The sequence below is a fragment of the Sorex fumeus genome, unplaced genomic scaffold (assembly GCF_029834395.1).
Source record: "Sorex fumeus unplaced genomic scaffold, SorFum_2.1 ptg000083l, whole genome shotgun sequence".
Lineage (NCBI taxonomy): Eukaryota > Metazoa > Chordata > Mammalia > Eulipotyphla > Soricidae > Sorex > Sorex fumeus.
In genome coordinates, this window is record NW_026606140.1 from 10,372,922 (window position 1) to 10,395,899 (window position 22,978).

General features: G+C 57.1%; 2 protein-coding genes across 2 annotated transcripts in view; both read left to right on the forward strand.

The window, feature by feature from the left end:
• The first annotated feature begins 2,717 nt into the window (after positions 1–2,717).
• RPLP0 (ribosomal protein lateral stalk subunit P0) lies at positions 2,718–6,190 on the forward strand. The gene is made up of 8 exons (XM_056131028.1): positions 2,718–2,740; positions 2,981–3,082; positions 4,138–4,313; positions 4,384–4,471; positions 4,588–4,734; positions 4,828–5,013; positions 5,554–5,694; positions 5,948–6,190. Exons 2-8 carry the CDS (start codon positions 3,029–3,031, stop codon positions 6,107–6,109), a joined length of 954 nt encoding a protein of 317 aa, XP_055987003.1. The 5' UTR covers positions 2,718–2,740; positions 2,981–3,028; the 3' UTR covers positions 6,110–6,190.
• A 1,079-nt stretch (positions 6,191–7,269) lies between these two features.
• GCN1 (GCN1 activator of EIF2AK4) overlaps positions 7,270–22,978 on the forward strand; it is a 54,811-nt gene continuing 39,102 nt past the window's right edge. Inside the window, exons 1-14 of the mRNA XM_056131005.1 lie at positions 7,270–7,304; positions 12,048–12,150; positions 15,691–15,754; positions 16,568–16,699; positions 17,057–17,165; positions 18,466–18,564; positions 18,659–18,793; positions 19,427–19,495; positions 19,798–19,906; positions 20,467–20,541; positions 20,808–20,936; positions 21,869–21,919; positions 22,271–22,369; positions 22,586–22,759. Of these exons, the coding sequence (XP_055986980.1) occupies positions 7,287–7,304; positions 12,048–12,150; positions 15,691–15,754; positions 16,568–16,699; positions 17,057–17,165; positions 18,466–18,564; positions 18,659–18,793; positions 19,427–19,495; positions 19,798–19,906; positions 20,467–20,541; positions 20,808–20,936; positions 21,869–21,919; positions 22,271–22,369; positions 22,586–22,759 (1,366 nt within the window). The 5' untranslated portion in view covers positions 7,270–7,286. The remainder of the gene's footprint in view (positions 7,305–12,047; positions 12,151–15,690; positions 15,755–16,567; positions 16,700–17,056; positions 17,166–18,465; positions 18,565–18,658; positions 18,794–19,426; positions 19,496–19,797; positions 19,907–20,466; positions 20,542–20,807; positions 20,937–21,868; positions 21,920–22,270; positions 22,370–22,585; positions 22,760–22,978) is intronic.

The following is a 22,978-nucleotide window of genomic DNA, read 5'->3' on the forward strand; positions in this document are numbered from 1 at the left end:
GGCCTTTGGCTGGCCACTCATGTTTTGTTCCCTCAGTCGGGCAGAAAGCTGTGGCAGCCGGTCCCCCTACATGGGCCTTTGGCTGTGGCAGATCTTCAGGATGCAGGTTCTCCCCTGTGTGGGCTCCGTGCTTGGCACAGCAGCTGGTGAGTGAACGCTGGGGAGCAGGGCATTGGGTCCTACCCGGGCACTTCCGGTGGATTCCAGCGGGCATTCTCCCCTGCAGCTGTGGGCAGCCTTACACTCGTGTCAGTGTAAGAGGGACACGAGGAAAGAGATTCCGAGAGGAGGGTGATCAAGTACGAGGCAGCCTCTGCCTGCGTTCACATGTGGGCCTGGCACATCTCGGCCGTAGAATGCTGGCAAGGAGCCAGTTTGCTGTTGAAGATGGTTCTCTACAGTTGACGGCGGGCAGTGATGCTGCAAGCTTCTTAAGTCCTGTGCGGGGGGCGGGGGGGGAGGTGCAGGGCTTAACCTTGTTTACCGGTTCTTTTTCATTTTTTGGTGGGGGGGGAGGTCCCTGACTTTGCCCTCAGGAATCACACCTGGCAGAGCTTGGGGGACTATATGGGATGATGCCCGGGATCGAACCCAGGTCAGCCGCATGCAAGGCAAACACCCTCCCCACTGTACTATTTATTCCAGACCATATTGCATTTATTTTACTTATTGCTTTCTTCATTCAACTGTACTTTATATTTTCCATGTCAATAAATACAGTCATGCGCATTTTTTTTTTGTTGTTTGTTTCTTTTTGGGTCACACCTGGCAGTGCTCAGGGCTTACTCATGGCTTGTGCTCAGGAACCCTCATGGTGGCTTGGGGGGACCATGTGGAGTGCTAGGGATCAAACTCGGGACTGCCGCAAGGCAAACACCCTTCCGCTGTACAACTGCTCTGACCCCTAGTTACACACTATTGAGGCGGGGAATGTCCGGGTCACATCCAGCGGTGTTTTGGGAACTCTGTGCTGAGGTCGCTTTGAGATTTGGGGGAATCCTATGTGCTGAGGGGCTTCTGACCGCATGTGAGGCAGTCCCTTGACCCCTGTGCTATCCGGCCCGTGGGTCGTTTTCAAATGACCCCATGGTAGAGGGCGTAGGGCGCGTGCAAGATAAGGTTTCGGTCCCATCTGAGGGTGGCTATATGGGTCACCAGGGATTAACTTGGGACAGCCACAAGCAAGGCAAGCACCTGAGGGCCCCATACGGGTCCAGTCCCATCACATTCCTGGGGGTGGCCGTGGCCCTCCCTCCACCTCCAGCATTGTCAGGCCTGTGAGCACTGCAGGGGTGACCCTAGCATCACGGGGCCTAAACATATTCGGGTCTACAGTAGTGGGGCGCTGAGCATTGCTGATGCTTTTATCGGGGGATTGGGTAGTTAGTACATGCGTTAAGGGGCTTGTCTCACATGCTGCTGACCCATTAGAACCCAGGGATTCCCTGAGCACTGCAGGGTGCGGTGCCAACCCTCTCCCTGCCCTGCCCCCCAGATTTTATTGGATGCAATGCATGTGTGAGCCCTGGGTTTGATTCCTAGGACTGCACCTAATTTGATATTGCACTATCATCCTGGGCTGGAGCGATAGCACAGCAGGTAGGGCGTTTGCCTTGCACGCAGCCAACATGGCCGACCCGAGTTCGATTCCTCTGCGAATCAGCAAGCTACTGAGAGAGCCCGGCAAGCTACTGAGAGTATCTCGCCCACAGGGCAGAGCCTGGCAAGCTACCCGTGATGTATTCAATATGCCAAACACAGGAACAAGTCTCAGGATGGAGACGTTACTGGGCCCGCTCGAGAAATCGATGAACAACGGGAGGACCGTGACTATCATCCTAATATTGCACTATCATCCAAATAAATGTTGATGGTTGTATACTAAAAATAGCTAATATTTATATTGCAGAAGCCATGTTGTCTTAACCCAGACCTCATTTAATCCTCATAACAACTCTTTAATCTTTTCTGGGCCACACCTGGTGATGCTCAAGGGGCTAGTCCTGGCTCTGTGCTCAGGAATTTCTCCTGCTGGCACGCAGGACCCTGTGGGGTGCTGGGGATCGAACCTGGATCGCCCACTGTGTGCAAGGCGAGCGCCCTCCCTGCTGGGCTAGCTGCTGTCTCTCCAACCCCCGTATCACTCTTACTTTAAAGGCAGTGACTCCTGAAAAGGAAATTAGCAGGAAAATGGGACATGAGATGTGTTGAGCCTCGTAGGTGGTTTACATTTCAAGCTTTTTATGCGGAGAGAAACGGGGAGCTTTTGAGGAATCCTGAGCAGATGAGGAAGCGACTCTTGACTTAGGCTGTAAACGATCCCTGTGATTCGGTGGGAGGAAGGGGAAAAAATAGCTGCGGAGGAGTCAAGAGACCTAAATATATGCAATGATTATTCTCAGTTCCACGCCCTCCTCTTCGGCGGGTAACCTGCGGAAGGACACGTGGGCGCTGCGTCGCCGCCAAGCGACTCCGGTCCGGCAGGGGGCAGCACGTCCGAGAGACGCCTCCCGCCCGGGCAGGGCCTGTCTTGGCGGCCGCGTGCCGAGGCGGCTTCCGGGGCTCCCGCTCGGCGGCGATCCCAGCCAATGGCGGTGCGGCTCGCGCGCGTCCGGCGGAAAGACCCGGCGCCGACCAATGGGCGGGGACGCCGGGCGCGGCTTCGGATTGGCCGGCGGCTCTGCTATAAAAGGCTCGCGCCGGCGCGCGGGCGCTCTCTCGCCGGGCGTCCTCGTGAGCGGTGCGTGCGGCCGCGGGCCGGCCGGCACGCGTGGCCGAGAAGGGTCCCACCTCGCGGGGCGGGGGGCGGCCTGGGTGGGGGCGCCCTGGGGCCTGCGCCCCAGGCCCCGGGCCCTTGGCGGGGACCGGCCCCGAGCTCGGGCTGGGCCGTGCTGCGCGCGCGCTAGGCCGCGCGGTGTCCCGGCGTCCGGCCGTGCCCGCCTCTGTCTGAGTCCGACTGTGTCCACCTCTGTCCCCGCAGCGACATCGTCTTTAAACCCCGCGTGGCAATCCCTGACGCACCGCCGTGATGCCCAGGGAAGACAGGGCGACCTGGAAGTCCAACTACTTCCTAAAGATCATCGTAAGTGCAGCCGCGTCGACCCCCAGCGCCAGCCGCGGGCCGCTGGGCTTGTGGCCGGGAGCTGCTGGCCGCGCCCCGCCAGGGCCGTGCCCCCGGTCTCAGCTCCCCGGATCTGCAGGACTGCACCCCGCCCCCACGCGGACAGACGGGTCGAGCGACTCGCACCTGCCGCTCGCGGCCCTCGAGGGTGTCCGGGACCCGACTCGGCACAGGGGGCGTGTCTAAGCTGTGCGGGTCAGATAAGTGGAATGTGCTGGGTTTGGGTTTTTTTTTGCGGGTGGGGAGCTGGTGGGCTTGAGTGGGGGCTTTTTGTGTCCAGAAGCCTTGCTTCACTGGTTGCCTTGTGGCATTTGCCCAGATTCGGGCAAGACTTGACCAACTAGGAAGAAGGGTTAAGATCAGGAAGCCGCACCCCCTCCAGTGAGAGGCGGGGTTGGGGTGTGTCCTGAGAGGGTCCCTGTAGATTTATTTTCAGCCTCCTTTCGAGGGAGGGATTTCAGACGCGAGAGACTCAAAGGTTCACCGTGCCTAGGTTCTGCCAGTAAAACTGCTTTGTGGCTGCCCGGGTTGAGTGCGCCTGCGTGGGGCTTCTTAAGAAAATGCGTTAATGAAACTGAGCCAAAAACCGACCTCACTGAGGGCCCGAGTTTAAAGAGAATGTGACTAGAGTCAAATAGCTACGTTCTCTCTTTTTTGTTTTCTTCTGGGATCACGCCCCATGGAACTCAGGGCTGACTCCTGGCTCTGCACTCAGGAACGAGCTAACTCCTGGTGGGGTTCAAATCCCACCTTGCACTTGCCAAGTGCAAGGCAAGCACTCGAACTGCTGTGCTGTCACCACAGTCCCTAAAGTTAAAGCTTGAGAGGCTTCAGGTTCTAAATAACGTGCACTCCTATCTCGAGCAGATCTGGTGGTTACTGGGTGATTAGTGGGAGGGGCGAGTCCTTTTTGCAGCATGAGGGAAGGAGGTGGGAACCAGCAATGGGGATTTGTTTTCTTGATGCTAACTCCCCAACGCCTCCCAGTAAGTGGGTCTTGTCTGTTTTTCTCCCAGCAACTTCTGGATGATTACCCCAAATGCTTCATCGTGGGGGCCGACAATGTGGGCTCCAGGCAGATGCAGCAGATCCGCATGTCCCTCCGGGGGAAGGCGGTGGTGCTGATGGGCAAGAACACCATGATGCGCAAGGCCATCCGCGGGCACCTGGAGAACAACCCCGCGCTGGAGAAGTGAGTCTCTCTGTGCCCCTTCCCCGCCCCCTCCCAGAGGGGACCGGCTTGCATAAACTTGTCTCCACAGGTTGCTGCCGCATATCCGTGGAAATGTGGGCTTTGTGTTTACCAAGGAGGACCTTACTGAGATCAGGGACATGCTGCTGGCCAATAAGGTGAGGGGAGCATCTGCGATCAGTGGGGGGGTTCTTGTTCGTTTTGACTCCCACAGCAAAATCGGTGGTTTTCAGGTTGTGTCTTCGGAGATTGGACTTGGCCTGTCTTTTTCCAGGTGCCAGCTGCTGCCCGTGCGGGAGCCATTGCCCCCTGTGAGGTCACTGTGCCAGCCCAAAATACAGGTCTGGGGCCCGAGAAGACCTCCTTCTTCCAGGCTTTGGGCATCACCACCAAAATCTCCAGGGGCACCATTGAAATCCTGGTGAGTGGACCGGGCTTGCCTGTGATTTGGCCCTGGGTCTGCTGGGGGGGGTCTCCGTGGTCACTGACTGCCAGCCTTCCCCTTGTTGCTCAGAGTGACGTGCAGCTGATCAAGACCGGAGACAAGGTGGGCGCCAGCGAAGCCACGCTGCTGAACATGCTCAACATCTCGCCCTTCTCCTTCGGGCTCATCATCCAGCAGGTGTTTGACAATGGCAGCATCTACAACCCCGAAGTGCTGGACATCACAGAGCAGACTCTGCACTCCCGCTTCCTGGAGGTACCTGTCCTTGGCCCATCTGATGTCGCCAGCGTTTAGAGCTTGGTTTGACAGACCGAGCCCTGGTTGCAGAGGAGGCTTGCGGTAATGAGGGACAGTAGTTTCTTCTGTCCACCCCAGCTGCTCTCCTCATGTAGAATACCACTGTAGAGACAAGATGGCTCAGAAACAGCACTGGGAGTGAGGGGGCTCTTAGAGATGTTGAATTGTGTTGTGACAAGGAGAAAAGAGACTGTATAGCTAGAGAGGTCCCCGTAATATTTTCAGAACAGTAACTGCTAGCTTTTTTTTGGGGGGGGGAACATGTAATGTAATTGAAACTTAGTTTTGTTAATTGGACAGTTGAAAAAGGCTACTAATTAAATGCCAGGTTTTTTGGGGGTAAGTATTAACTGGTTTTAGTTCCTAGCACTGCATGGTCCCTTGAGCTTGACACTACCCCCAAACAAGCAAGCGTGTTGGGCAGCGATCCATATGGCTCAGTGGCTACAGCACAGGCTTTGCATGCGGGAGTCCTAACACTGACACTCTTCATCGCAGGGAGTCCGGAACGTGGCCAGTGTCTGTCTGCAGATTGGTTACCCAACTGTTGCCTCAGTGCCTCATTCCATCATCAATGGGTACAAGCGTGTCCTGGCTTTGTCTGTGGAGACTGAGTACTCCTTCCCCCTTGCTGAAAAGGTAAAGAATCCAGCGGGACCACCCAGATGGATAGTATCCTCTTTTATGTATCGTATATTTGAACCGTGGCAGGGGATGGGTGTGTCTTCGACTTTGGAGACACAAAGCATATATAGGCGACCTAGGCCTGAGGTCCGCTGTGCAAAACCTTCCACAGAAGGCTTTAAGCTGGAGCAAGTGCTCAAGGGCTGAAGGGTGGGTTGGGGGTCATGGGACTTGGCGGTTGTGACCCTAAACTGCCCCTTGCTTTCAGGTCAAGGCCTTCCTGGCTGATCCATCTGCCTTTGTGACCGCTGCCCCCGTGGCTGCGGCCACCACTGCTGCTCCTGCTGCCGCCGCAGCCCCCGCCAAGGCTGCAGCCAAGGAGGAGTCGGAGGAGTCGGACGAGGACATGGGATTTGGTCTCTTTGACTAATCACCAAAAGCAACCAAAAGAAGCCAGCTTCATTTGTGAAACAGAAATAAAGGCTTACTTACTTCTCTTAAGAGTCTGAAATCCCTTGTGCATTTTGAGGTTTATATTGTGCTGTGTGCTTGAAACTAAAGCCAGGGCGAATCCCTGGAGCGCTGTTAGGACTAAATAGGTGAGTGAAGTAGTGGTAGGGCTATTCATTCAGTGCTCAGATTGAAACTTTGGGGGCGGACTTGGAGGGGGCCTTCTGACTTGCCAGGCGAGTACCTGGGCAGTTGGTACACTACGGCTCTGCTGCGGGCAGATGGAAACATCCCGGCTCAGTGGTCAAGTTCCTTTTGCATGCCTGAAGCTTCATCCCCAGGACACTGCGCAAACCGCTCTTTCCAAGGCCCCTGGATCCTTCAGGTTTTCCTCAGTTGACAGCAGTTTGCGTTGGAGCCACGCCACGGCCCAGCTCGTGGCGGTCTAGTGGGATGCTCCTGGCATCCATCCTTGCCAGGAGCTGGAGCCAGTGGTCTCCAGTGGTCGGTGGTGGTTGCTGGGAAGTTTTGAGAGCTATAGTTAGGGCCAGTGGGGTCAACTAACGCCCGTCTTGTCAAGTTGGGACTGGGCCCTGGGCAGTCCCCTCCACCCCATACTGGCTGGCTTGAGCTCGCCTCCTGGGCTGAAGCATCCAGCACGGGCCTGTCAGTTCGCGCTGCCTGCTCCACCTCCTGGATTCCCACCCGCTGCGGGGTCCAACAAGGCCAGGCACCGAGCTGTTTTTGTTTGAGGGTTGGCATCCCGGGCTCTTCTCTGGAGTCGGACGAGAGGGGTGGGGTTGCGCGCTCAGGGCCGCAGGCGGTGCCTTGCGAGGGGCCCTTCCAAGAGGTCCAGAGCGCAGGCCCACGGGGACGGCGTCCCGGCAGCGCGCGGGGCCTCACGGGGGCCCAAGGGCCGCGTGCCTGGCCGTGCGGGCTGCCAGTCCTCCAGGACTTTCCGCCACGGTCCTCGGGCTCCGGGGCCGCCCGGCCGCCCCCGCGCCCCGAGCCGCAGCCCGGGAGCGCGGCGGCCGCCGTCCCGCCCGGGGGCGCCAGGCCCCGCGGTCCCCGCCGGCGGCCGGCCTCGCCCTGCCGCGTGGGCCCGCAGCCTGACCCGGAAGCGCTCCGGAAGCGGTTCCGGGGTCAGCGCCGGCAGGATGGCGGCCGACACGCAGGTGAGGCGGCGGCGGCGGCGGGGGCCGCGGGCCGGACTCGCGGCTCGGGGGCCGCAGGCCCGCCCGGGGGCGGCGGGGGTCGCGGCCGCCGGCGTGTCGGCCGCGTGTGCCGCGGCGCGGGGCGGCGGCCCGGCTCGTGCGGGCGCCCCTCCGCCGCCGCCCGGCAGACGGGCCCGGCCGGGGCGCGCACCCGCGGGCTGGGACCCGAGGCCGGCCGGGGGGGAGCGGCGGGCGCCGGGCCGGGTCCGAGGGGCTCGCACGCCCCCTCCCCCGAGAACCCGCCGCTCGGAGCGGGGGCCGGCGGGGCGGGCCGTCCCCGGAGTTCGGGGAGCCCGTTCGCGGCGGCGCCCGCCTCGCGCGTCGTCGAGGCTCCGGGTGCGGGAGCGCCGGCGCGGGAGGACGGCCCGGCCCGCCCCGCCCGGCTCTCGGGGCCCGCAGGCCGGTGGCCGGGGCCGGCACGGAGCCCGAGGCCCCGCCGGGGAGGCGGGAAGTGCGTTCCGGACGGGAGGCGGCGGCGGCCCCGGCGAGGACGGCCGCCTGGCGCGCGGGCCCTTCCGGAGGGACCCTGGGACCGGGCACTGGCCGGCCGACAGCGGAGAGCCGCTGGCTCGAGTGCCAAGGGGACCCTGCACTGGCACGAGCCCCATTTCGGTGCTCGGCTGACTTGACCTGTCCTGTCGCTTGTGGCCGCTGCTACTTTTTTCCCTCCTGTCGTTCATCGGGGGCCACGCCCGGTGGCGCTGGTGGGGGTGTCACTCCTGGCGGTGCTGGGCATCTAATCTGGGTCGGCCTTGACTTCTGTGTTGTCTCTTTGGCTCTTAGCCGCCCTGTCGGATTGAGCTTGCAGACCACAGCATGGGAAGTTCTTCCCTTATCAGGGGAAGTTCTTTTGGTTGGACAGTGCTGCCCTAGAGAGCAGCCTCTGGACTTCCAAGCTGTTTTGCCTTCTGCCTCATCCACGGATCCCTTCCTTGAAGCATCTTAGAGTGCTCTTGCTCGGTTTGGTCCCGACCCTTGCTGGTGGATAGCACTCCTTTTCTTCCACCCCCCCCCCCCCCCCCCCACCTCTTGAGTCACACCTGGCCATGCTCAGGGGCTACTCCTGCTTTGCACTCAGGAATTACTCCTGGCAGTGCTCGGGGGACCATATGGCATGCTGGAATCGAACCCGGGTTGGCCACGTACAAAGCAAACGCCCTACTTGCTGTGCTATCACTCCAGCCCTGTCTTTTTTTGCTTTGTTTTTGGTCTCATTTTTGTGAGGTGTATTTTTGATCGCTTCTTATTATCTCATTCCTACTTTGGACAAACTGGGAGTCTGGCAAACTCCCCTTGGCGTATCCAATATGCCAAATACCAGTAACAATGATGGGTCTCATTCTCCTAAAGAGCCTTGAATATAATCTCAGGGCTAGGATGAAGGAGACGTTACAGGGGCCTGCTCGAGGCAATCGACGAATAACAGGATGATTTGTGATTTGTGATGTGATTTTTGATCGCACTTGACTGTGCTTGGGGCTTACTCTTGGATTTTTATTCTTGTGTTTTGGGGAAACACATCCTGTTCACAGCTGTCACTCCTGGCAGCTCACGTAGGAGGTGATATGTGGTACCAGGGATTGAACCTTCAGTGTGCATGCAGGGCTGGTGCCCTTCCTGCTGTACTCTCTCCCCAGTGCTACATTCATTTTCTGACTGAGAAGTGCCAGACATGCAAAACCCTTTAGGTTGGGGAGAGAAACTTTAGCCAGAATTGAAGTTTATCAAGGAAAGACAGATGTCTTGAAATTCTAGGTCAGGGTCAGATAGCGTAACATTTCTTACTCTTTTCAGACAGTCAGATTCCCTAGCTTTCTGTGTTTCGGCAAAAGATGGGAATTTACCCCCTGGAGAATGTAGAACGCCATCACTGGGCCCAGGGAGATAGTAGAGAGGGCAGGTCCCATGCCTTGCAGGTGGCTGACTTGGGCTCGATCCCTGGCACCCCATTAGGTCCCCTGAGCTCTGCCTTGAGTGATCCCTGAGCACAGCTGGGTGTCTCCCTGCCCCCCCCCCCCCAATCCACAAAAACAAGCCAACAACCAGGGGCTAGAGTCAAAGTACAGCAGAGTAGAGTGTTTGCCTTGCATGTGGCAGGCCTGAATTTGCTCTCTGGCGTTCCATATGGTCCCCCAAAACCTTTAGGAATAACCCCTGAGCATGGCCAGGTATGCCCAACAATTCCCCCCCCCCGAAAAAAAAAAAAACAACAGCAGTGTAGTGCTGTCCTCCCATTGTTCATCCATTTGCTCCAGCGGGCACCAGTAATGTCTCCATTGTGAGACATATTGTTACTGTTTTTGGCATATTGAATCACGGTTAGCTTGCCAGGCACTCTTGGTCGCTTGCTGGGCTCTCCGAGAGGGGTGGGGGAATTGAACTGGAGTCGCCCAGGTGGGCTGTGTGCAAAAACAAAAAACAATAAAAATAAAAACAAAACAAAAAACCCAGGGGCTGGAGCATAGTATAGGAAGTAGGGCATTTATCTTGCACATGGCAGACCTGGGTTCCATTCCTGGTATCCCATGTGGTCCCCTGAGCATGCACAGTCAGGAGTAATTGCTGAATATGTAAAATCAGCAGTGACTCCCGAACATCACTAGATGTGGCCCCAAAACACAACAAAAAAACCTACCACAGAAAAACCACTCCTGTCCAAAGTGCCAGTTATGTGGTCTTGTTATGTGATCTAATAGCCAAGGAAGTCATCAGCAGTAGAATTTAAGAAAACTTCCCAACAGCTGAAGGGTGTGTTTCCAGACCCAAAATGCTCAGCCCAGTACACAGAAACAGACTAACAGTAAAGCATGTTTGTGTGAAATCCTAGAACCCTGCACACAAAGAGATGAGCTGAAACTTCAGGGTGGAAAATCAGTTCCCACTGAGGACTGAGAATCAGATGTCTTGGCCTTCACAACAGCACTCCAAGCTAGAATTCATTTGAGAAATGTCTTCAGTATTCCCAAGGAATTGAATTTCTGCGTAGAATTCTTTACCCAGGCAAGCTTGTTATTCATTTATTTTTTGAGTGTTAGGCCACACCCAGCTGTACTCAGGACTTACGCCTGACTCTGCTCAGGTCAGTTCTGGTGGGCTTGGAGGACCAGATGGGATTCCAGGGTTAAACCCTGGTTGGCTTGTGCAAGACAAGTGCCCTACCCTCTGTGCTGTCTCTCACAGGTGGGTTGTTTAGAGATTCAGGGATAACTGCCTAAACACTCAGTCTGCCCAGAGAAGAAAGTTGGTCTGGGGACATGAGGGCGGGGAGGTACCGTTTGCGCCACACCAGGTGGAGCTCAGGGACCATTTCTCGTGGGGTCTTAGGGGTTGTCCCTAGCAGCACTTGGGGGACCATCAGTGTCAGGCATTGGGGGCTAAACCTGGATGTTGAACCCAGGCCTCTGGCTGCAGAGCATGAATTTTGTCTCTCCAAGCTCTCTCCAAGGGGCTCTTCTTCACAGTAGGTCTTCCAGAACGACTGTGCTGTTTGCTTTGGCGGGGGGTTAGGGTCCACTTTTGTCTTCTGGCCAGACTCACCCACATGTGGCTTGGGGAATATTGTTGGGAGCCGAGATTTCAGAGGTAATTGTCGACCGTCCCCTTCGCTGGCCCCCCTTGTATGAGTCCTCTGCAGGCCCAGATTGGCGGTTGAACGCTTGGACGCCAGAGCATGTGTCGTGGACTTCTGGGTTTCGGGTTTAGTTTCAGATCAGCAGATGCGGGGGCTCTCCTCTCCACGGCAGCGCCAGGGTCGGGGAGACGCACACCTGCGCTTCGGTCTCTGCCCCGCTTCATGGTGGCCTGCGGCCTCTAGCAGTCTTGGGAACTGAGATCGAGGACATGACGTCATAGGCATGTCAAAGGGCGAGGCAGAGCTGCAGTTCCATCTCGGCACCGGCCCCTGTGCCGGTGCTCCCAAAGGTGTCTCCTTCCGGGTGAAAGGGCAAAGACCTGCCAGGGAGCAGGTCCTCACTAGGCTCTGCAGGATTCTGAACGGAGATTTTCCTGTCCTGATGTTTGAGGTGGTCGTAGATTTGTGCCTTTTTGGGGGGATGGGGTTGCGCTGGCGAGGTTTAAGCCCATACCTGGTGGTGCTTAGGGAGACCTTTTCCTGGCCCTGTGCTTGGGGGCCACATTGTGGAGACAGGGATTTGAAGTGGGGTTGGCCGCATACAAGGCAAACCCCTGAGCCCCTGTACTGTCTTTTTGGCTCTTCCTTTCCTTTTTTTTTTTTTTTGGCTCTAGTTACCGTCCATTGACTGATTTGACTGGTCTGCATAGAGCAATACACCTCAGTTAGAGGGTGATCTTTGCCGCCCCCCCCCCCCCCCCCCCCCGAGAGATTAACTGTGTGTGGATTGTCACAAGTAGGCCCGGGAGGTATGAATTGCTCCTGTCAGCCTCCTGCAGTGGCCAGGCCTGCAGTGGGGGGCTGGGGAGAGAGCCAGCTTCAGTCGTGGTCCCCTGAGCACAGCCAGCTGGGACCCCAAGACAAAACCAGATGAATCCTGTGGCATATTAAAAGAGCCCCCAGCCAGCAAAAGTACTCAGTGGCCCCACATGTCAGTGGCACAGAGGTTGAGAAACCCCGGGAAAGATGACTGTCCCTGAATTCTCTTCCCCCTTTCTGCAGAAGGGGCGCGCGCACGCACTCACTGTTGTGCAGTTGGACTAGTCAAATCTCTGTGACCTTGGTCTTCACAGGTTTCTGAGACGCTGAAGCGCTTTGCAGGGAAGGTGACGACAGCCAGTGTGAAGGAACGCAGAGAAATCCTCGGTGAACTGGGGAAATGTGTTGCTGGAAAAGGTATTTATTTTCCATCGGTGGAGTCTGGGGCGAGTCCGTCTCAGGGTGAGCTGGCTCCCGTGCGAGCTGCAGCCTCCCTTCTGGTTTCTGCCCGTGCCCTCTGTGCTTGCTGGGTAGGATGGCACGGAATCCGGTGGAGTGGTGGCGTGTTGATCCATTCCTGTGCCCAAGCTCTTTAGTTTTAACCATTCTACGAGAAATACTTCTAGAACATACCGACTGTTTCCGCTAAGTAATTTACTGCAAGCAAAAACATTGTGACCTGGAGCGCCAGTTTTTCCTCATCTATGTTCCTTGGAAGTCAGCCAGATGGTGACAGGTCACCAGCCAATAAAGGATTGAAAACATTTGGAAGATGTCATGTTATTTAACACCTTTTTGGAGTCTCACAGCAGGTTCCAGGAAGGTGTTAGTGAGCCTCTTTGATGCATTGTTTTCTTTGAACCTTTTTTTGGGCTGCAAACCTACTGAAGGCCTGGGAAACTCATTTTTATTTATGTTTTACTTAATTTGTTTGCTCGAGGGCTTACCTGGTGATGCTCAGAGATCACTCCTGCTTTTGCACTCAGGAATCACTCCTCGTGATGCATAGGGGACCATGTTGGATGCTGGGGATCGATCCCAGGTTGGCTGTATGCAAGACAAGTACCATTCTCACTGTCCTATCGCTCTGGCCCCACATTTTGCTTTTTTTTGGGGGGGGGGGCGGTCACACCCAGCGATGCATAGGGTACTCCTGGCTCTGCACTCAGGAATTACTCCTGGCGGTGCTCGGGACCATATGGGATGTTGGGAATCGAACCCTGGGTTGGCTGCATGCGAGGGCGAACGCCCTACCCGCTGTGCTATTGCTCCAGCCCTTGGCGGGCACTTTTTCCTTCTATACTTTTAGGCACTGTGGTTTACCCTCCTCACCTTCTTTCAGCACCCCGTCTGGGGTGACCACTTCCCTTTGTTGTTGTAGCGGTGCTTTCACTGGGAACCACGTTTTGGGAAATGCTGCACCACACGTCCTTGTCCTGATTCTGTACCGTAATTCAGGGCGACCCCTGCAACTTTTGGCATGATACCAAGACGAGTTTGCCATCACTCAGTACCACCCCTCTCCCTCTAAGATTTTGGCCACATGCGTGGTGCTCCGCACTTAGGGGTCATTCCTGGTGGGGCCGGGGGACTGTCTGGTACCAGGTATCGAACCTTCCGAAGTCCTGGTCCTTTCCTCATCTGGGTCCTAGCTAGAGAGATGCCCGTGACCACAGACAGCTGCTCAGGAGGGACTGGTCTGCTGTATGGGGGTGCAGCTCGGGAACTAGTCGGGGCCCCGGCAGGGGGAGTGGGTTCTGCAGTCCTGAAATTCCCACGGTTCCAGGTGAAGGACAGGTGTGATGCGTTTGGTAACCTCTGCTGCGTGGAAGAGGAACCACTCCTGTGTGAATTGTTCTCAGTTTTCTAATTGTTGGAGACTGAGAGGCCCCCCATGGATGGTGATCATTACTCTGACCGCTCCCTAAGCCCAGGGAGGAGAGAGCTTTCTGCATGGCCTGGGGACCGAGGGCCGTCTCACCTGGATGGTGGTGGTCTCCACGGTGTGGTCCGGCTTGGCCCTGGCACCTCTCCTCTCCCTTGTGATTCTTCTCCATCCTGCCTCTACCTCCTGTAACTCCGGGCTGGACCACGCCGAGTTCTGTTTACTCTGGTCTGAGATGGAGGAGAATTGCCCCCCACAGGGTCGGTGCTGGTGGAGCGGGGTGCTTGGCTCTGGTCAGCTGGAAGTGGAGATTTGAGCTTCTTCCTGGTTTCTCTCTGCCGCAGGGCTCCTCTTTCCCTTCCCTCCATCCTCTGGGTGTGACGAGTGCCACGTCGGCCTCCTGTGTGTCTTCACAGCCGATTCCGTTTCCCCCTTGCGGACCCTGTCCTCAGTCTGGCAGGCGTAGTCAGGCACTGGTTGACTTCCTGGCGTGAAGCTCAGAGGTGCCGCCCAGACGTCCCTTTTGCCTGGCGGGCCTGCTTGGTTTCCTGTGCCTGGGTATTTCGGTCTGTGATTGGGAGCGGAAGGGCTTGACTGGGAAATGCTTGGAGCACCCCGGCACCGGCCCGTGTTCCGACAGCGGCGCCTTCTCCTGCTCCTGTCCTCTGGGCTCTGTGTGTCTGGCCCTTGTGCTTGTCTCGGGGTGATGTGCATGCCTGGCACTTACCTCTCTCCAGTTTTAGAGAGCCCCCGGTCTAGGAGGCCATGCTTCTCTGCCCTGAGTCCTTCAGAAACCACCCCAGTTACATCCCGTTTCTTGGCACCTTATTTGACTCTTGCTAGTTTCTGGGTCATGCCAGGCGGTGCTGAGAGGCCACTTCCAGTGATGTTGGGGGAGCGTGTGGGACTGGGGATTTCAGGGCTCCTGCTTGCAAAGTACACACTCTGGCCCGCTCATGCTACTTTCTTCTTTTGGCACCAGGGATCGACCCCAGGTTCTCACGCATGCGAGGCAAACCTTTCCCACCTGGCTCCATCACTGGCCCCTCGTCCAATGTTTTCATACAGTTCATTATTTTTATTTATTTATTTAAAATTTTTTTATTTATCGAATCACCGTGAGAACAGTCACAAAGGCTTTCAGTTTGTGTCGGTCGGTCATACAATGATCAAACACCCATCCTTTCACCAGTGCACATTTTCCACCACCAAGAGCCCCAGTATACCCCCTTCCCACCCTCCCCCTGCCTTTGTGGCTGATTTCCACTTTACCCTCTCTCTACATCGATCACATTCAATACTCTAACAAAAGACCCACCATTATTATTTGGAATTCTCCCCAACAATCAGACCTGCCAAAAAGGCATCATTAGATAATTTGTTTTCTATTGCTGGTTATAAAGAGTATATGATGTTATGAAGAATAGATGAAGAGTATATGATTTTGCTGATATTCTAGTAATAAGTCGGGAGGGATTACTGCCAAAAGCTGTTGGGTTCTGAGATTAGTTTGTGAGCCTCTGGAGGAGGGAACTCGGGGCCTCGTCAGGGTGGGAAGAAGGGCCAGTTCCACCCCCCATACCATGAGGTCCCACGTGCTTTGTCATTGCAGTCTCATACCTTAGTTCATTGGGGTCTGAAAGATTGCAGCCACCATGCCACCGCCACCAGGGGGAAAAGGCAGAGGGACAGACACCCTTCCCCTCCTGGGGATACCTGGTTCATCAGAGTAGACACCAGCACAGTGCGCAGCTCGTTCGCGAACTGCTCGCCAAGTCGTCTGCGGGGCTCTCAGCCCCTACCCCTCGCCGGCATGGCCTCAGCCCCTCCCACGGCCACTTCGCAGCGTGCTGTATCCTGAGGCCACTTGTTCGGTCTTCATGCATTCCCTTAACAAGTGTCCTCTCCAGGTGTTTTCCTGGCGTTTTGTCCTTGTTTTGTCCTCTTGGGAACTCATTGTCATGCGGAGTGTCTGGTGGGCAGAGTGTCCGGTGTCAGTCCAAGTGCCTGACCCAGGCAGATGCTCAGGAAATTGTTTCATCGACTCATCTCTGTGGAATTCTTGGTTTCAGATCTGCCCGAGGGAGCGGTGAAAGGGCTCTGCAAGTTATTCTGCTTGACTCTGCATCGCTACAGGTGAGCCCGGAACAGGGCCCAGCCCTTCGTGCGTGGATGCAGGTGCCGAGGGGTGAGGGGCGATCCCAGGTTTGGGAGCCAGACTGTCTGGGTCTAGATCTGGGCAGGCTTCTTTTTCTTTGTTCTTTCTTTCTTTCTTCTTTTGGTCTTTTCTTTACTGGGGTTTTTGGGCAACACTTCATGGTGCTGAGGGTCTTCTCTTGATCCTGTGCTCACTAGTGACCCTTGAGCATCGTGGGGACCCTTTGCTCTTCCGGGGCTTGAACTAGGGTCACTGGCATGCAAGGCAAGTGGTGTGACCCCTGTACTATCTCTTTGGCTCCCCGGGCAGGTTTCTTGGCCTTTCTGTAGCTCTGTGTCCTTGTGCAGAATGGGGATGCTCTCACCTACCTCCTCGGGCTGTTAGGGAGTGTCAGGACCGCTCAGGACTGCTGGGTCTGGCGTGTAAGAGCATCTGGAATCACCTGCATGGCATCTTGGGGTGCATAAGGGACTCTCTTCCCCCTTCCCTCTCCTGTTCCCTAAGAAAACGTGTTCGCACTATACACGCACAGATAAGCAAGAACACTTGCTTATTTATGGTTAACATCCATAAATCTAGATGTTGTCCTTAATTGACTCATCTACCTCGTACGCCACTTCCTGGGTGCTGGGAGAGGTAGACTCACCTAATGTGTCCTCGTCTCGTCATCTGTGACCCATTGTGGGCCTGAGCAGTCCGATTCTTCTGTGCTGCCCAGCCCGTGGTCTCAGCAGCCTCGTCCTGGCCACAAGTCCGTGTGTCTGCTCACCTCGTGCTTCCTGCTTCCCTAGGGATGCGGCCTCCCGCAGGGCCCTGCAGGCTGCCATCCAGCAGCTGGCCGAGGCACAGCCGGAAGCCACGGCGAAGAACCTTCTGCAGTCTCTGCAGTCTTCCGGCGTTGGCTCCAAAGCGGGCGTGCCCAGGTACGTGGCGAGGCCGCCGCAGGGGCACCGTGGCGGGAAGGAGTGAGCTGTGCCCCCCCCCCCCCTCGGCCCCTCTGAGGGTGCCATCTGTCTGTCTGTCCATGCGCTTGAGGTGGAGAGAGGGACCCAGGTGGCCGGCTCGGGCATGGGGCTGGGAAAGCCTCAGAAATAAAACCCATTTTGAGAGGAGACCAAGTGTGCCCCCGGGGAGCATCTTGTTGGTGATTGTTTGACTGGCGAGGCCCGTCTCCTCGTCTTGCTTCGCACGGATGGGGTGTGGATTCAGTGGGCCCGGAGGGGCCTGGGGCGCGCAGACTGGGCCTTGCTGCTCCCTCACCCGCCCTCCTCTGCCCCCAGTAAGAGCAGCGGTTCGGCGGCCCTGCTGGCCCTGTCCTGGACCTGCCTCCTGGTGCGCGTCGTCTTTCCCTCCAGAGCCAAGCGGCAGGGAGACGTCTGGAACAAACTGGTAGGTTCTCTGGGTCTGTGGAGTCACGATGGCCAGCTTCCTGCCCATCGTTAAGCGTGTGTGAGTTGTTTCTCTGTGCCACGGGCTCTTCGGGTGCATGGACACAGCACGGTGACGTCTGGCTGGTGATGGGGCATCTTCGAGCTGCTCTGTGTCAGATGGGGGGCTGGGCCCAGGGGACCCGGCGGTGCGGCGAGCCAGAGAAGTGTGCCAGGATTGCGCTTCGCACGTTTGGTGGCATCGGGAATTGAATCCACAACCTTCTGCTAGCCAGGGCAGGTGTTCAGCATTGCCGAGCAGTTACTTGGATTCCCAGGTTTCTGTTGAGGGTCTCAGTTGCGACGTTCTAGGAGCCGGGGCTGAAGTGGGACACCCACAGAGGAACTTGCTCTCTTAGGATACATGTGAGATGGGAAGGTTTGCAGCGGGAGGGGCGGGAGGGGAAGGTTTGTAGCAAGAGGGGAAGGTTCGCAGTGAGAGGGGAAGGAAGCAGCAGTATGTTTGTTCTGAATATCAACGAACTTTAAGAACAAATTTAGAAGTTCGTGGGGTGTGGGTTTGCCCAGTCGGGTCTTTGTTTGGGTAGCCACAGTTCCTAGCATGGCACCTGTTCTTAGTGTTCGTTGAGTATTTATGGACTTAATGAAGGAAAAGTTGAGGCAGATAACAGTGTCTGAAGCCGAATACCTGCGTCTTCTTTTTTCTGCATGGCATTGTGCTGGGGATACGTGTGTGTGTGTGTGTGTGTGTGTGTGTGTGTGTGTGTGTGTTTCGAGCCACACTCCTGGCAGTGCTTGGGGGACCATATGATGTGCTGGGGCTTGAACATACTGGATCTGCCATGTGTAAGGCAGATGCCCTGCCCACTGTACTCTCTGGCCCCAACATATTCCCTCTAGTCTGTAAGATGTTTGAAAGCAGGGACTTTGTCTCTTTTGTTCCTCTTGTGTTCCTTTTTATGTTTTTGATTGGGGACCACAGCCGGCTGAGCTCTGCACTCAGGGCTCACTCTCGGTGGGGCTCAAGGGACCAGGTGTGGTGCTGGGGATCGAACCTGGGTCGGCCATGTGCAAGACAAGTGCCCTCCCTGCTGGACTATCTCTCCAGCTCCCCAACAAAGATTTTTTTTTAATGCTTTGGTGAACAGAGGTAATTCCTCTAACCCAGCGTGGGGGTATAACGGAAGGAGATGTGGCGGGAATCATATCAGGGAGATTCGGGCCTGGCAGGCCTGCTGCGAGGCTTGGGCAGAAACCGAGGGCCCTATCGTGGCTGACCACGGCCTCTCCCCGCCCTGCAGGTCGAGGTGCAGTGCCTGCTCGTGCTGGAGGTGCTGGGCGGCTCCCACAAGCATGCTGTGAATGGCGCTGTGAAGAAGCTCACCAAGCTGTGGAAAGAGGTGACAAGAGGCGACCACGGTGGGGGGTGGGGCGGTGGGCTCCGTGGCAGAGCCTCTGCTGCTTGATCATGCTGGCTCTCCCCTCGCCCTGCAGAACCCGGGCCTGGTGGAGCAGTACTTGTCAGCCATTCTCAGCCTCGAGCCCAACCAGAACTACGTGGGCATGCTCGGGCTGCTGGTGCAGTTCTGCACGGACCACAAGGAGATGGACGTGGTCGGCCAGCACAAGGCGAGTGTGCCCCTGGGAGGGGAGGAGGGGCCTGCCTTTTGGCCCGGTGGCCCTGAGACCTTGCTGTGGAGCATGAGTTTCCAGCAGGTGCAAAATGTTCCCTCCATCTCTGGCTTGGGGCGGTTTCAGGCAGTTCCCAGGCTGATGCTTGGCCCCTTCATGCAGTGGTTTTATTCTCCCACGGCTGTGAGCAGCTGCTCCATGGCACGCCAGGCCTGGGGGACACAGCAACCCATTCGGGAGCAGTGATCCCTGCCCCAGGAGGCGTCTCTGGCCTTAGATTGACTCCGAAAAGGACTTCGCTGTGGAAAGGGGCTCGGTGAGGGACGCTGTCGCAGGTCAAGGGGCAGGAGCGCTTCCTTAAGGAAGGGACTCACTCGAAGGGTAGGAGGTGAGGAAGGGCAAAGTTTGGGGTGCGAAGAGCTCCAGCAGGAGCGGCTGAGTGGGGTCAGAGCAGAGGTGAGGCACTGCGGCTCGGTAGCACGAGGGCCTCTGGGCGTCCGAGGAACGGGGCGTGTGGTGCGCTCAGTGGAAGCTCGGTGTCTGACACCTGACTTGTGGGCTACTGATTTGTATCTCCAGTGACCAGGTAGCCAGATTTTCGGGCCCTAACCAGGTCTCTCTGTTCTCCAGGCGGCCCTGCTGGAGTTCTACGTGAAGAACATCCTGATGAGCAAAGTGAAGCCCCAGAAGTACCTACTGGTGAGTGACCGCAGGGCCGCCCTTGCCTGGACAAGCCGAGTCCCCTTCTGAGTTCTGGGCTGCACCACTGTTCTCAGTAGCCGCCTTACTCCCTGATTATCTCTCTCTATCTCCCCCAACTGCTCCCCGGCGGGTGTGTGTGTGTGTGTGTCTTGGTGGTGTTCATTACTTGACTCCTGACTCTGTGCTCAGGGATCACTCCTCGCAGTGGGTGCCAGGGGTTGAAGCAGGGTTGGCCACGCGCACGGCTCACACTCTGTCCCTGTGCCTCTGTCCGGCCCCTGATCCCTCTGGTCTTGCAGGATAGCTGTGCGCCCCTGCTGCGCTACATGTCTCACGCGGAGTTTAAGGACCTGATACTCCCCACCATCCAGAAGTCCTTACTGCGGAGTCCCGAGAACGTCATCGAAAGTAGGTCACTGCCGGAACAGGACAGTGGCAGAGAGACCAGCTCCTGAGAGACTGCATCCTCAGTCTGTGGCAGTGGGGAACAGGGGTTAGCAAGGGACGTGTTCACCATGTCCCTTGCTGGGTGGGGGAGAGGCAGAGATGAGGCATCCTTGTGAGATTACACTGAAGGCCCTGCGTCCTCCTGGTCAGGCATGCACAAAAGCATCTTCTTAGAAGACTGCCCACAGTTTCCAGGTCGTGAGAGCCTTCTGCAGGCCGTGCAGGTTAGGGGCCTCGTTTCTGTCTGGCCAGTCGGAACGTGGTGTGGGAGTAGGGCATCAGCTCCCAGAGAGTGTGGGCTTGAGTCTCTGCCACCCTTGTGGAGCACAGTGTGGACGGAGTACTGGCAGAGCACTTCCTGCTGATCGGGATGGGGAGGATGCAGCGATCGGGGGCAGGGGTGCGACCAGAGAGAGGCAGGGGTCCCCTTCTCTGTGGCTGAGCAGTGATGCCTGCCGGGCGGAGGGCAGATGTGGGCATTGTACCCGAGACGGCCCTGGTCAGTGCTCTCTGTCCTCTAGCTATCTCCAGCCTCCTGGCGTCGGTGACTCTGGATCTCAGCCAGTATGCGCTGGACATTGTGAAAGGCCTGGCTAGTGAGTATCCTGACCCGCTCCCCGCCTCGCAAAGGGCTCTTGGGGTTTGGTCACGTTTTGTCCTGATGAGTGTAGAGAAGTGGGCGGGGCCGGGGCTTGGTTTGCGTAGCTTCTATCCCAAGATCACCTGCAATCAGACCAGGGTCTGGATTTGGGAGCCTGGTGGAGACGAAGTTGGGCGCAAGGGCCCTGCGTGTGGGTAGCCTCTGAACACACCTCTGCGTGTGTCTGTGTGTGCGTGCGGCGTGTGACTGCCCTGCCTGCAGGTCAGCTGAAGTCCAACAGCTCCCGCCTGATGGATGAGGCTGTGCTGGCGCTGCGCAACCTGGCCCGCCAGTGCAGCGACCCTTCGGCCATCGAGGCGCTGACCAGACACCTGTTCGCTATCCTTGGAGGTGAGCAGGTCTTCCTAGCTCAGGGTTCCGAGGTGCGTCCCCGGCCTTCCCTGGGAATGGGGTCGTGGAAGGGGCGTGGGGGATCACCAAAAGCTCGCGCCGGGCACTGAGGGAGGGGACCTCGGTGTCCTCCTTTTTGAAGTCTCTGTGGAGGGGCTGCAGCGATAGGACAGCAGGGAGGGCGTTTGCCTGGCGCACGACCGACCCCGGCATCCCATGTGGCCTCTCGAGCACCACCAGGGGTAATTCCTGAGCATCGCCAGGTGTGACCCAAAAAGCTGTGTAATAAATTCTTCTTTTTAAAGAATTAGTGTATGTGGAAACATTGTCTTTGGGAGATAGAAACATGGGTGATTTCTAAATGCTTTTCTTCATGTTTTCTCCTGACTCAGCTTTTCAGTAAGGACGTGACTACTTTTATAGCTGGGGGAAGAAGCACTTACGAATGTTAATTTAGACACTGCTTCACAGCAGAAAGACTACTTCTGAAAACTGTTTTGTTTGCCTTGGGGTTGCACCTGACAACACAGTGTTGGTGCAGCTTCTCCCGGCTCACTCTGCCTGGGGGTGGTTCTGGTGGTGCTGAGGGAGCATGTGGTATTGGGGATCGAACCTGGGGCTTCAGTGTGCAAAGACTGCCTCCCTGGCCCCAGAAACTCTGTATTTTGTTGTTGTTCTGTTATAGGCCAGACCTGGCACTGCTCAGGGCTTACTTCTGGTGGTGCACTCAGGGATCACTCGTGACAGAGCTCTGGGGCCCATATGGGCCAGGGATCGAGTCCGGGTCAGCCCCATGCAAGGCCAACACCTCACCCACTGTACGGTCGATCTGGCCCTGATGAATCGTGTTTTGCTGGCACACACATGTCTGTGTTGTTTGCCGCCTTGGGCAGTGCGGTGATGTGACTTTGGATCCTGCTGTCTCCTCTCAGGCTCAGAGGGAAAGCTGACGATCGTGGCCCAGAAGATGAGCGTCCTCTCAGGTATATGCTTCTCCACAGGTGGGGGGAGATGAGGTTTACTGGAACCATCGAGTCAGCGAGTTCTTTGGCTCTTTCGGTGGGGAGGAGTCCCTGGGGGGTCGCTCTTTGCGGTCCCAGGGATGGAACCCGGGCCCCCCACTGCAGAGCCTGGACTGTGACTCCTTGGCCAGTCTGGGCCCCCTGGCGTGGCTCCCAGGGTTTCTGTGGTTTCTGCGGGTTTCTGGGAAAGGCAGGTTGTTGGCTGGGGAGCTGCAGGGGGCTCAGGAACCGCAGCCGCAGAGGAGAGGGGCAGCTGCGGGGGACGCTGTGCCCTGATCCGACAAGGGCTGAGCCAGTGTCTGTGCCTTCCAGGGGTCGGGAGTGTCAGTCATCACGTGGTGTCTGGGCCATCCAGCCAGGCTCTGAATGGGACCGTGGCGGAGCTGTTCATCCCGTTCCTCCAGCAGGAAGGTAACTGGACGCTGTTGTGTCCTTGGCAGCCTGGGCCCGTCCTGGAGGCCGGTTTCCACAGCCTGTGCTGAGCCCCTTCTGAAGGCTCCCCTCCCCCTCAACCTCCCGCTCGTGCGTGTGTGTGTGTGTGTGTGTGTGTGTGTGTGTGCGCATGCCTAGTGGTGGTGTGGCGCGGTGGGAAGCAATTCACTGACAGTGCTTCTGCCTCTCACCCAGTTCACGAAGGCACCTTGGTGCACGCCGTCTCCGTTCTGGCTCTCTGGTGTAACCGCTTCACCACAGACGTGCCCAAGAAGCTCACGGAGTGGTTCAAGAAAGCCTTCAGCCTTAAGACCTCCACCTCTGCCGTCAGGCACGCCTACCTGCAGTGCATGCTGGCCTGCTTCCGAGGTGAGCCCCCCGCCCCATCACCGTGTCTTAGGGGCCTCATCACCACTTCAGGTTCTCCCTTCTGGCTCAGTTCTTTTTTTTTTTTGCTTTTTGGGTCACACCTGGCGATGCACAGGGGCTACTCCTGGCTCTGCGCTCAGGAATTACCCCCTGGCGGTGCTCAGGGGACCATATGGGATGCTGGGAATTGAACCCGGGTCGGCCACGTGCAAGGCAAAC

Coding starts and splice junctions, on each gene's coding strand:
- RPLP0 (XM_056131028.1), top strand. CDS start 3,029: ATGCCCAGGGAAGACAGGGCGACCTGGAAGTCCAACTACTTCCTAAAG. Junction 3,083..4,137: donor ACTACTTCCTAAAGATCATC/GTAAGTGCAGCC, acceptor TTTTTCTCCCAG/CAACTTCTGGATGATTACCC. Junction 5,695..5,947: donor CCTTCCCCCTTGCTGAAAAG/GTAAAGAATCCA, acceptor CCTTGCTTTCAG/GTCAAGGCCTTCCTGGCTGA.